Raw genomic sequence first — 13,214 nt, forward strand, 5'->3', positions numbered from 1 at the left:
TCATGGAACTTACATACCAGTGGTTAGAGACAAATGACAAACAAATATGCAATTGGTCAGGAAAAGAATAGTACCCAAAGGGAAAATACAGGAGGCTGTGTACATAGAGAAGGGTGGTGGGCACCCTTATTATTTTATGGTGTATTATATAGTGTATTAAATAGTATTATTTTATAGTGTGGTCAGGAAAACATCTCTGAGAAGGCAACAATTGAGCATAGAGCTCATATGTGAAGTGAGGGAGGGAGCCAAGAAGAGATCTGAGCTCACTACCTTGGAAGTGAGCAGAAATAGGAAGTGGGAGCGCCCTGAGATTGGACACATTTGGTGTGTTAAAGGGCAAGGATGTTGAAGGATCAGGAGGGGAGGCAGTAAAGGAGCAAGGTAGTAAGAAAGGAGTTAGAGAGGTCTCAGAAGGAAACCATTTTTCAGGGCCTGGTAGTCCACAGTAAGGTCTGCAGAATTCAATTCTACCTTTCTGAATTTCTAGAAACCATGGATATAGACATGAACAAACTAATGTTTTTTTTAAAAAGCTGGTCCTCTTATTAAATGAGTCATTTGGCATTACCTCTTTTCCACATTAAGAGGTGTGGTCCAATCCTTTGATCCACCCTATTCCACAATAACCTATTTGCATTGTAATTGGTAACCAAGTGTTAAAGAAGTTAGGTACATTTGAGGTCTTCAGTGGTTAGGCCCATGAGAGAAACATAAGAATGGATGTTCTCAAATCTAGAGATGGAAATAAATCTCTCATGTGAAAGAGTCCAGAATCAACATGGAATACTTTAGTTAAATGTATTTTGAATTATCTTTTTTTTTTTTTTTTGGTGATAGTGTACAAAGGGTACAAAAATTTTAAAATGAAAAGAAGAATATCAAAAAAAACTCATTCTTTTGTTGACAATGTTGAAATAGTTTAACTGGCTTAATCCCAGATATTTCAAACTACAAGAGTATTTCTTCAGTGATGTTTCTATTTTCTCTTTAAAATTACACATTAATCATGAGAACAGACAGCTGTCATGCTACTGTCACCTATTCTTTAATTAAGATTTGATTGCCAGGCAACAAGAATATACATTTTGGAATACTTGCACATTTAAGCATTTTTTAATTTCTATTTTTCAAAAATTATCTTATCTTGTCTTGTCTTATCTTATCTCATCCCTGAGATCCTGACCTGAGCCAAAATCAAGAGTTGGATGCTCAACCCACTGAGACACACAGGTATCCCTGCACATTTTTAATTTTCATTAAAATCTTCTTGGAAATATTACCTGATATAATAGTAACCCTGCTACTTATGGTACCTTTAAGTAGTAGAGCATTCAGGGCAGCAACATAAAGGACAAAAAGGATGGGATTAGTGAAGAGTAACTCCTGGTTTCAAATTCTGGTTTTGTGGATTTTTAGGTGTATACCTGGTAAAGAGATGTTAAAATAATATGTTGAAGTTTTAATCATTGTTAAATTATTTGCAATTTAGTTTTGAAAATGTAGTTTCTGATCTTGGCTATGTATCAAAATTACCTCAGATCCTTTAAATTGGTGATTTCCTAATGGCATTTTAGAGACTGGCTGGATCAGACTCACTTAGAGAATATTTTTGAATATTTTGTTTTATATACAGATTTCCTAGCTCTACACAGGAGATTCTAAATGGAACTCAGAAATCTCTAGTTTTTCAAGTGTTCCAGGTGATTTGAAGCTTAGTAAGAACAGGAAACATTCTTCAGTACTTTCATGATCTGTAGAATGGACTTGTGATCAAATTTTAATTATTTTCACCCATATTTTTATCCCAAATGGAATATTTACTTAGGGATGCTATGATCCATTTGTTTTGAAACCTTAGAGGATGTATATTCTTTTTAATTATTAGCTTGAATGAAACTAATGAGTGCTGCAAACTTGAAAGACATTGAAAATATAATTCCAATAACAAAAATAACTTTGAGCAATTATCCAAGATGCTAAGATTTCTGCAATGTGAATAATATTCAAGATGCTAGAAAATTTAGAGAACAGGGTATTTAAAATTTATTTGAAGAATATATTATAAATATCTTTTTGACATAGGCAAAAGACCTGGAGATAGAAAAGTGAGGAGGCCCGCTCTTAAGGAGCTTACACCCTGATAGTGGGAGAAAAGTCATGCTCCAAGCACTGTAACAGGAGAGCATTTACAGGAGGCATTGTTTAATTCTATCAAGGGAGTCTGATAAGGAGGGAGAATAGGCATGTCCAAGCACCTTGTGAGAAAAATAAACACAAAGAAGAGATTATTTGATTCTACATTTCGGATTGAGAAAAAGCTTTATGGAAGGAAATGATCCTTTACTGGAATTTTCATAGATAAAGAAATAGCTTCCAAGGAGATAAAAGAAATTAAAAAGGTAAATAGAGGAAGCACTGTGGACCAAGAGATAGGGTTGTGAAAAAGTAAAATGCCAGGGAGCAAGCAGAAATGGTTTTGTAGGCTGGAGTGGTTTTATAGGCTGAACCAAGAGATATGGTTGTGAAAAAGTAAAATGCCAGGGAGCGAGAAGAGTGGTTTGAAAGGGAGGGAGTGAGGCCCAACTTTAGACAAGAAGAGAAAGGAAAACTGACTTTAAATAATCAAGTCTTCCATGCCTTGCTAATACATTTAGAATTTACACTAGAGGCAATGGAAACCTGTTAAGCAGTTTCAAGTACAAAATAAAATGACCAAATCTGCAATTTAGAAAGATCCTTCTAAGAGCAGTGGGCAAGGGAGATGAAAAGAGTTGAAAAACAAAGACAGGAAGACTAACCAGTGAGAAGGCTACTGCAATGGTCCAAGCTAGAAATTACAAGTAGCTGAACTAAGGAAGTAGAAGTGAGAATGGTGAGTAGGGAATTGGTAAGAGAGATGTTACAGAAGCAGAAGTCACAACAGTCATTGACTCGATGAAAGAGACAAAACAAATGCATGAATGACTTAAGATTTCTGGCTGTGTACATTAAATATTAAAAGTTTCTGATTTAAAAAATTGTTAGACTGATTGAAACGGCTTTGCCATGCCTATATTTAATATTTTCATGCACATGTATTATAGCTGAAAAGCCTATGAGATTAGTAGACTATTTTGACTGACGCCAAATGCTCATTTGGAGGCTATGGTAGCACAAGGATCACACAGTCTAGCTATTAAGAAACAAAAAGCACATTTTTATGTGCTGCATATTTAGTGTTTGTCCAAAAATAACAGATGGTAGTGTTTGGTATTCTAGGTCATTCTTTTTGGTGGTGTTATTTTTTTAAAGTGTTGACATTTTAAGATTAATGGTTTTAATTTATGTTTATTTGATTAAGACCCTGTGGGTTCAGGTAAATTAGATGGGTTGTTAAATAATGTGAAGTGCCTTAACATCTTGAGTAGGGGGGGAATACATAAATTCAGAAGGGCATTATGGTTTTATACTGATTAAATCAGAGGAATAGGACATTCTTTTCACATTTGTTGAGTTGGCTTTGTAGTTCAATTCCTTTATGCTAAATCCATTTAAAAAATCTTTTCCTAAGTTAGTGGCAAGGGCAAAGGAGAAATTTTACAGCTTAGTTCACCTCCAACAATCTCTAAATCTTTATGTCAAAATTCCCAACATTTGAATAACATTTGAAATAAACATTTGAAAAAAAGAAAGTCAGTTTTGTCTTCTCTCAGGAACAACGGATGAGCTATAGTACTAGGTAGTTACATGGGCTCCTGTATTAATTAAGTAGAGCTAGTGGGATTTTGAGAATCTCAAAAGATTGTTTTTATGACAAAAATAATGCTATCCTCATCGGCCTCCGGAGATCTTATTTCTACAATTAGAGATTCACTCCATCTAGTTCGGCCTTTGTTATCTGTAAAATGCAGTACTTTGGAGTAAAGAATATATTGAACCTCATTAAATGTACAAACTCAGTGAGAACAAATTGTATCTGAAGCTTATGAGAAAGAAGACTGTGTGTATGTGGGTTCATTGTTATTCTAGGGAAGGGATGATAACTGGGGTTGGGGGTTGGAAATGGGGCAGAGTCAGAGCTTAAGGGATTGGTCATTCAGCAGCACCTGGAATAATACGAAATTGGAGTTTGGTACACCAAGGGAAACAGCAGCAAAATTTCAATTTCTTGAATTTTTGGTGAAAATAGAATCCTTTTGTAAGGAAAATGTATGAAGGTAAAGGGTCCTATTTTATTCAACTATAGGTTCTGATCATGACAAGTTCTTCAGCTTAACTGAAAAGATAGGTGGAAATTAAGGATTGAACCCTGGACCTGGAGGTTCTGTTCCCAGAAGTGTCATGCTTGCCTTCCCAAGCATAAATTAATGATACACATTGGGTTTCTTCATTTTCTTTGTCTATGTAATAATTTCCATCTTCAAAAATATTAGCCCAGTTCATTAATTCACTTAAGATATTTTTGAAGACCAGTAGGTCTTTGGAACAAACTGTCAAACACAGGAACACAGGGTACTCTTTTGAAGGCACTAACACTTGACGGTGAGGGGAATAAACAGAAATGAAACCATTAACATTGATGACCTCCAATGGGTACAATGAGTTTATGGTTGGATGGGACAATGGTGGAATTTTGGGTAAAAAATAGCAACTTTTCTTATTATTTTTAATGTTTTCATACTGTCAGTACATTATATAGCAACAATGTATTTTGTAATTTAAAACTAAAAAAGATAAAAATAATAGACATCAGAAAGGAAAAAACTCATTAAAAAGAAGTAAGACTACTGAAAATTAGCCCAGTGGTATGATTTTTGCATGAACCAATTAAATATTTCAAATTTTCTTATATTTTAGACGTACATTGGATCAAAAGACATAATACAACATGTTAGAAGTGATTCCCTTTCTACAGACAACTCTGAGTACTTAGAAATTTATGAATGAGTAATAGGTAATATTTAAAGAAAAAAAGTGAAAAAATTATAAATAAATGAGATGTGGTTTGAAGAGCTTAAAAAGAACAAAGAAAAGATTATTGGCATTCCTATATCGGACTGAAGGTTAATAAATAAACTCTATCATTTAAAGATGAAAAGAAAGGGAAAAATTAAAGAAAATGTTGGTATTTTGCAATAAAGACAATGGGGTGTATATAGACTTATAAACAGAAATAAAATTTTAAAATATTGAAGAGAAGCAAATAGGAAAAAGGTTAACATTTATTGAGACCCATCCACATACTAGAAGATCTCACTTAATCTTTCAATACTCCTATGCGTTAGTTTTATCACCCTCATTTGAACGCTCAGAGATGTTTGTGGCATGGCTAGGATCACAAAGATCAAGTGCAAATCTTTGCTTTGCTTCTGTCCTGTGTCCACTGCTTTTTATTCAGACACCAAACTGAGGAGAGACACCACAAAGTGATGAGAGCCTGGGCAGTATTCAGAGGGCAGGGGAAGGGCAGGGGGCACACATGGGAACAGAGGGAATAGAGAGTGTGTGTGTGTGTGTGTGTGTGTGTGTGTGTGTGTGTGTGTGTGTGTGCGCGCGCGCATGCGCTCACGCACGTGTGCTGGCATGCGGCTCAGCCACTGATAAACCTTCTCTCTATGCAGTGAAAGACAAAATTTAAAAAGTAACCCAAGTTTGCTACCTGGGTGGGTGTGGTTTTATGGATGACTCATATATAGAGTAAAAATAAAGTGCATTCCATTTCTAATTTGTTCCAAATTTTAGGTCATGGTAGAATGTTTTAAAAGTAAGGATTCTTTTTTTCTGATTATAAGTAAAAATCTACATATAAATATTTGAAAGAACCAAAAAGGTTACACTAAATCAAATTATTATCCCACTATTGAGAGATAACCACATTTTATTGCCATTCCTTACAGTGTCAACATTTTATTGTTACTCCTTTATAGTTTAAAAATGCAGGTATGTTCTAATGGAAATCAAGTGCAGTTGTAGATGCTTTGTATGTATCTGCATGTCATGTCCTTAAATAATATTAAAATAGCATTTTACTTGGTTATATTATGTTCCATTATATAGAACTTGAATTAATATTCTCTTATTTTTGCTCATTTAAGGGGTCTGTTGCTAATATTTACTACTCTAAATAATACAATAAAAACCTATCCTTCTACATAAATCTTGGCCTGCCATCATTTATGATTTCTTTAAAATATCAGAAATTAATATCAAATATTTATCTTTTACTAGTTTTAAACGGAAAATAAGCTTATTGTAAAAAAACGTGAAAATGCAAACTATGTTTACCATTAGATAATATGTAAAGAAAATAATCACCAGTACTTTTCAGAGATAACTCCTGATAACATTTTTATGTATACTTGGGATTTTTATCTGTGTAGCTGTAATTGCTCATTAGTTTGATTTTCGATACTATCTTTGCCAGATATATTTTTAAAATCAGGTTTATGTTTGTTCATCAATCATTACATCTTTGTCTAAATTTGGGATTAATTTATACAACAGGAAATTATCATCTTTTTACTTAAAATTCAAAAGAACATCTTATTAATACAGTGTTTTAGATGACATAGCATTACTTTTGTGTAATCATTATTTTTCCAATTTTTTCCATGTTTGATAATGCACTCAGGATATCTACTTTTACTTTTAGGAGTTTTGAACACACTTTTTTTTCCAGAGAACCTGACATTTTTCCTGAGAATTCTAAAATTAATCAGCATAGTGATTACATAATACAATATTCTAATATTTTAATGTCTTTCGTATCTGTAAGTGTATCTTATTAGGTACACTAATTAGTGGTTATTCACCTATCAAATACCCAGTGGCTCCCCACTGCTCACAAGAAGAAAAAAGAAAAAAAAGATGATGTCCAAATTATTTACATGCTATTCCAGATCTCCACAGCTAGGCACTGATCTACTTTTCTAATTTCTCTTTCTTCATTCTCCAATAAATTTATGTTTTATAGACACCCCTTACCATTCCCTTAGAACAAAGAATATGCACTTCTGTGGTTCTGTACATTTGTGGGTTGAATTTCCCCAAATGACAATCCACTTTCTGCTCTTTCTTGGCTCATCAGAATAAGTACCCTGTCCTCTTTGCATGGAGTCTTCTGATACACCATCACAACCCCACCAATTTAAGGGGCAGTGTGTGGTTTCTTTCCCATTTTACTCAAAGCCCTCTGTGCTTTGACTATGATAACATTCATTCTTCAGTGTTTTCCATGTCCCTACTTGCCTGTAAGGTCATCCTAGATAGCAGGACTCTGGACAATCATTTTTATGTCAACTAACCTACTAAAAATAAAAAACAAAGTCAATTTAAGACCAGACTGGTTGGTTGCTTGTGTTCCCTAGAAATAAACACATCATTTATTTAGCCTCCTTTTCCTCACATAATGAAGCCAATCCAAATAATCTTTGTTTACTGTAAAATTGTCATAACAAATTGATTTTGTTAGAACCAAGATCTTTCACTGTCTACCAGAAGAGTATAATCATAAATATAAAAACCTACATCTATGCCATGAATGGCTCCTCCTTCAATGTAGTGACTTGTGCAGTGTGCAACCTATAGTACCTTACATACATTACCATCCATGCCTCCCCATCTTCGTATTATATTTTTTTCAGTGTTTATTATTTACTTTAATGTATGAGCCAAGGACATAAATTAAATATATTATGTGGTTTATTTGGAGAGACTGCAAACAGTATTTTCCTTCTACCAGAAAAATTAATCTGAAGAAAGCTGATCCCAGTAGGAAATATTAACTATCATCCTTGCATTAAAACTTACTTATCACAATCACTTTTCACTTTTCTTTGAAAATCTTTCCTGATTATTTTATTTTATTTATTTTATTTTTTTTTATTTTTTTAAAAAAATTTTTTTTTCAACATTTTTTATTTATTTTTGGGACAGAGAGAGACAGAGCATGAACGGGGGAGGGGCAGAGAGAGAGGGAGACACAGAATCGGAAACAGGCTCCAGGCTCCGAGCCATCAGCCCAGAGCCTGACGCGGGGCTCGAACTCACGGACCGCGAGATCGTGACCTGGCTGAAGTCGGACGCTCAACCGACTGCGCCACCCAGGCGCCCCTTTCCTGATTATTTTAAATGGACCTAGCCCTCTCCAGTCTAAACACGCAAAACATCTGTGTCAATCTATATTTGGAACCAAATGCACATTACCTGTACATAATATCAACATCGTTATTTGTATATTGCTCATATATCTACAAAAATTATCTCATGATGTAAATATATCAGCATTAACACTTAGTATATGTATGATCTAGGACAAGTTATTTAAACTCTCCAAATCCGTTTCCTTATTTACATAATGGAGAGAATACTGGTCTTGTGTCATTGTTGGAATAATTAAAGGACAGAGATTATCCTAAGTGTGCTAAACAGTGCCTCCTGTCTTCAGAGAAAATAGGACCCCACCCATAGTCCTTGCTGAAAATGTGGACCTAGGCATAATAATGTCCTCTCATCCATATAGGTCACAAGTCAATCAGTGGACATGATGTTGAACCAATCAGATGCTGTCTCTGAGAAATTAGTACATTGAAATAGTAGATAATTTCAGTTAAATGGACTATGGAAACCTGACCAACATGGTCATGTAGTTAGAGCCAAAGAAGATAAAATCATAGCAATACCACAGCATCCCTGGCGGCTATGAGAGAAAGATGGGTCATGGTTAAGTAAAGGCAGACATTTCTTGATAAAAGAGGGTAGACATGCAAACAGAAGAACTGAAAAAGGAAGAAAGAAAGAAAGAAAGAAAGAAAGAAAGAAAGAAAGAAAGAAGAAAGGAAGGAAGAGGAAAAGAGAAAGAAAAAGGATGGGTGGATAGAAGAAAGGAAGGACGGAAATTAGGAAGGAAGGAAAGAGGGAAGGAAAGAAGGATGGAGGAAGGAAAGAAGGAAGGAGGGGAGGGAGGAAGGAAGGAAGGAAGGGAGGAAGGGAGGAAGGAAGGAAGAAAGGGAGGAGAAAAATGCTTAGACCCAGGAAAGAAATAGAGTAGCTATTTTCTATATCACATTAAGCCTTGGAGATAACAAGCTTTCTATTTCGAATAGATTTTTCTATATCTTTGTAACAAATTCTCCACTGAGGTTCAGTTTTTTGGAATGGTTTTTGAACCCAAAAAATCCCTTATTTGAATGAAAAGAGCATAGCACCTTTTCTAGTCCACACTAGACACGCTAGAATGGAAGTTTTCACTAATCAAGACTATAAACTCAAAGGAAAGGATGACAGTACAACCATTATTTATTTTAATTTAAAAAATCCATTATCCACACCACATAGATGAACTTTGTTTCTGCTAAACTGAGTTGCATTGCTGGTCTCATTTTGGATTCCTGTAAATACAATCCAAGCATGAAGGAAACAGACTTCTCCCCTACCCATGCCTTTTCGCCTATTGAAAACTGTAAACACTTACAAGATTCAGTGCCATAATGATTACAAAATTGATACAGACAGCAGCAGCTGATGTTGCAAATTGCCAGTGTTGTTTGATGAAATTCCACTTGAATGATGCAAACTGTTCCATGACAACCAGGCGATACACGACAACAGCAAACACTGCAGTGATCACCAAAGAAATCTACAATATGGGAGACCAGAGGAGACATCCATATTTTGCATAATTCACAAACCAAAAGCAATACCACAGATTAATATACTGCCCCCACAGAGCTAAAGGAGTTGCCTTTTCCAAGAAAGAATACATCTTTTTTTTTGTTTTAAGGGATTGAGTTACATTAGAGTCAAAATACATATTGTAAGATTTAAGTTGCTCAAATTTCCACTTTCAAGTGGAATGCTTAGTCTTAATAAATTTCAGGGAAACACAAAAAATATCCATTTTATCTTAGATGATTTTTGTTTCTCTGAAAGAGTGTTTTATTTAAAGATATGCCCAAATTGTCTTTGCAATCATTCATGACTCGCCGTGATTTTAATTTTGTTTAATAGTATGTAGTACCAAGGTATTGAGCTGGATATGGTTTCTTGCGCTCTGAGGGTTGCAAAATAAGTTGGTATCTTAGAACTTCCTTCTAAACATGGAATCCAACAACATTCTGATACTGATGGTTATACTTTACCATGAAGAATATTCCTGAGATAGAAACAAGAAGACGAGTGACTTTGTCTGAGGAAGGCTGATGTGGCTCAGGTTTCCCACTAATGGGATTCACTCTCTCCATCTTATAATACTTGGCTTCAAACTGGGGACGAAGTGTTTCCTGGAAGAGAGACTAAAGTTACCCACATATCAAAGTCATAAATTAAAAAAAAAAAATCATCCAGTGGTTGATACAAAATTCCTGGATTTTGGCCTACTTTTATAGCAAGTCTTGGAAAAGAAGCAACTTAAAAAAAATAAAATGCCAATTATTTTCCAGATAATCCCTAACATATATATTAATTAGCACAATTTTTCAGTAATGTCATTTTAGGAAATATCATGGAAGTGCTTTGAAAAAAATTACATAACTCCATCAATGAGCTCTCTTCTCTTCCTGAAATAAGAAATGTTGTTAGTAAAAAACACCAAGGGAAAATCTAATGGTGTTTAATTGCTTCCAGCTTGGATGTTAAGGACAGTGAATAATTTTCTGCATCATGTGTTATCCCAGTTTCTCTATCTCCTGGTTTCATAACATCTTACCTCCTCTTCTTCCCATTCAATAAGGTCCCAAGTATAGGTCAGTGTACTTCTTCTCCTTTTCCAAAATTCCAAGAAGACTGTGGCTATAGATAATATTTATTATTATTATTATTATTATTATTATTATTATTAATTATTTACCCTTTACCCAACCACATCACATTCTTTCATCATTGCTTCTCTTTTTTGGATTAATGCATTTCCACTGCATTGTTAAATTATTAAAACAAATTAACTTTGTATTGTATTTTTATAAATGGACTTTTATTTTTCCCTCACCCTTTCCTCCATGTCTCTGTACATTACTGTCAGCATAAACTCCTACAAAGTAATTTTTTTCAATGGATTATAAGCATAGACCTTTGCTAGTATGACCTATCAAAGTGATGCTACAAGAGATGTCAATATTAGTGAGCTAAATATATATTGTCCCTTTTGACTTGTATACGTTTATTCAAAATCATCTAAACAACCTAGAGAACGCCTTCTCCAGCCAGGAATGACAATAAAGACTAGATGCTACTCCTCCAGAACCCAGAGAGGGATGAGTTGGGAAAGAGAGAGGAAAAGCACAAGGTTATCATGGTGGAAGGAGAAGAAAAGAAAAAAACCAGAGAAAACACTTGGATGTATTTTCTAGGTGAACTCAGCATGGACTACAAGGGCCTCCATGGAAAAAGTAAAGAAATGCCTGAACCATAATGTGAATATTCTGTGTAAACAAGCGAAAGATTGATTTTTTTTTTTTTTTCTGGTAAGTGGTCTTCATCTTACAGCAAGCATTCAAGACTTTGTGGACATCATTAAGACCTCATACATGCATTCTTAAAAGCCATGGTACCATTCATCCATCTAACCATCCATCCATCCATCCATTTGCTGTTCTCTCATTTGGGGCAAGGAACTCTAACCTCAGGGATCTTCTTATCTGGTAGAGTGAGACAGTCATCTAAAGAAAGTTAACTTACATTGTAGTAAGAGTTATAATGAAGGAAGAATTATAGCAAAAACATAGAAACATGTGCTTTTGGGAAAAGACCACCACCACCACCACAAGCAGTTGATAGAGCAAAGGAGTGAGGACTTCTTTCCTATCTGTGAATAAAGCCTCTTGCTTTCTTCGCAAAAGAATGCCAGGGGAAGATGATTCTGAGGTTTTGTTGTCTTTTTCTTTATAATTAGAAATCAGCCCTAATATTGGTTAGAAAATACAATGTTCATAATCACATTATCTTATATCTCACTTTCTCACATATGATTTAATTTTGTCACTTTCTTTTTTTTAAAGTTTATTTATTTTGAAAGAAAGAGAGAGTGAAGGCATGAGGTGGGGAGAGGGGCAGAGAGAGAGGGAGAGAGAGAATCTCAAGCAGGCTCCGCTCTGTCAACGCAGAGCCCAATGTGGGGCTCGATCCAACAAACCGTGAGATCATGACCTGAGCCAAACCAAGAGTCAGGTGCTTAACCAACTGAGCCACCCAGGTGTCCCTAATTTTGTTACTTTCATAACACAAGTAGATATGGCAGGTATTACTCTCATCAGACTTTTGAAACAAAGGTATGAATTTACTGTGTCCAAAAACACATAGCTAATAAATCGTAGAGTCGGGACTGAAACTCTTGCTAGTTATTGTCCACACAATCTTTATGGCTTTAATTTTTTCCCCAGTCCTACTCTATATGTTATATACTGATTTTCTATACAGTTTTATAAGAGGAAGTATGGCTAAAAGAATCGAGATAGCCAAGCGCATTGACAGGAAGATAAATGAAGTTTTCCAAATACTTGATCTGCTATAAAAAGAGTTGGCCATGATTACTGTTACTAACAGGGAGATCTAGAACTTAAAACATAGGTGGGATATAGAGGAAGTACACTGAAGGAGAGACACAGAGAAATAACTTATTATGGAAGGAAAACTGAAGAAAGAAAAGCATTGTGTTAAAATAGGCAGCTACGATGTGAAGTGATTATAAGCCTAGGACTTAAAGTCTTTCATACAGAACATGACACAGAATGTGCAATAAAATTCTAATTATTACTGACTTCAGTCAAGGTTTAAAGTTTAAATGTGTCACGTGGTCATTTCCTAATGTATCTTTCCAGCAAAACTCTGCCTAGAAGCATCTCCCAGAAAATCTAAGAAATAAAGGTAATCTTGGTTTTTGTGAGCCTGAAGGCTGGCTTTGGTGTAATTTTAACTTTCACAAATCTTTGTCCTTGGGATAAACTAGGCTTCGTGTTAAAGATCCATTCTCAGTTTGAGATATATTCATTTTATTCACAAATTATGTAAACTCAAGTGAATCAATATTCTCACTTAAAAATTTTTTAAGTTAGAAGGAGGTCATGCAATTTATCAGTATACCAAACATCAAAGAAGGAAGGAAAGTACTACTTATTAACTCCTACTAAACTTAATAAAAACAAAATTAATAAAATTAGCTAACTTTGGAAATTGGTTGCTTCTGAGGCTAGGATGACTGACAGGTGGTATGAGAGGACTATTGGAGGTGATGAAAATAT

General features: G+C 34.8%; 1 protein-coding gene across 3 annotated transcripts in view; it reads right to left on the reverse strand.

Moving 5' to 3' along the window:
- ANO3 (anoctamin 3) overlaps nucleotides 1-13,214 on the reverse strand; it is a 415,128-nt gene that overhangs the window by 30,088 nt on the left and 371,826 nt on the right. For all 3 annotated transcript variants that reach the window (XM_019456559.2, XM_019456561.2, XM_053899881.1), the window contains 3 exons: nucleotides 10,688-10,770; nucleotides 10,122-10,262; nucleotides 9,455-9,619 (listed from right to left, as the gene is read on the reverse strand). In XM_019456559.2, coding sequence (XP_019312104.1) covers nucleotides 9,455-9,619; nucleotides 10,122-10,262; nucleotides 10,688-10,770 — 389 coding nt within the window. The remainder of the gene's footprint in view (nucleotides 1-9,454; nucleotides 9,620-10,121; nucleotides 10,263-10,687; nucleotides 10,771-13,214) is intronic.

Source organism: Panthera pardus, unplaced genomic scaffold (assembly GCF_024362965.1).
Source record: "Panthera pardus isolate Hobbes unplaced genomic scaffold, ASM2436296v1 HiC_scaffold_12, whole genome shotgun sequence".
NCBI classification, from domain to species: Eukaryota; Metazoa; Chordata; class Mammalia; order Carnivora; family Felidae; genus Panthera; species Panthera pardus.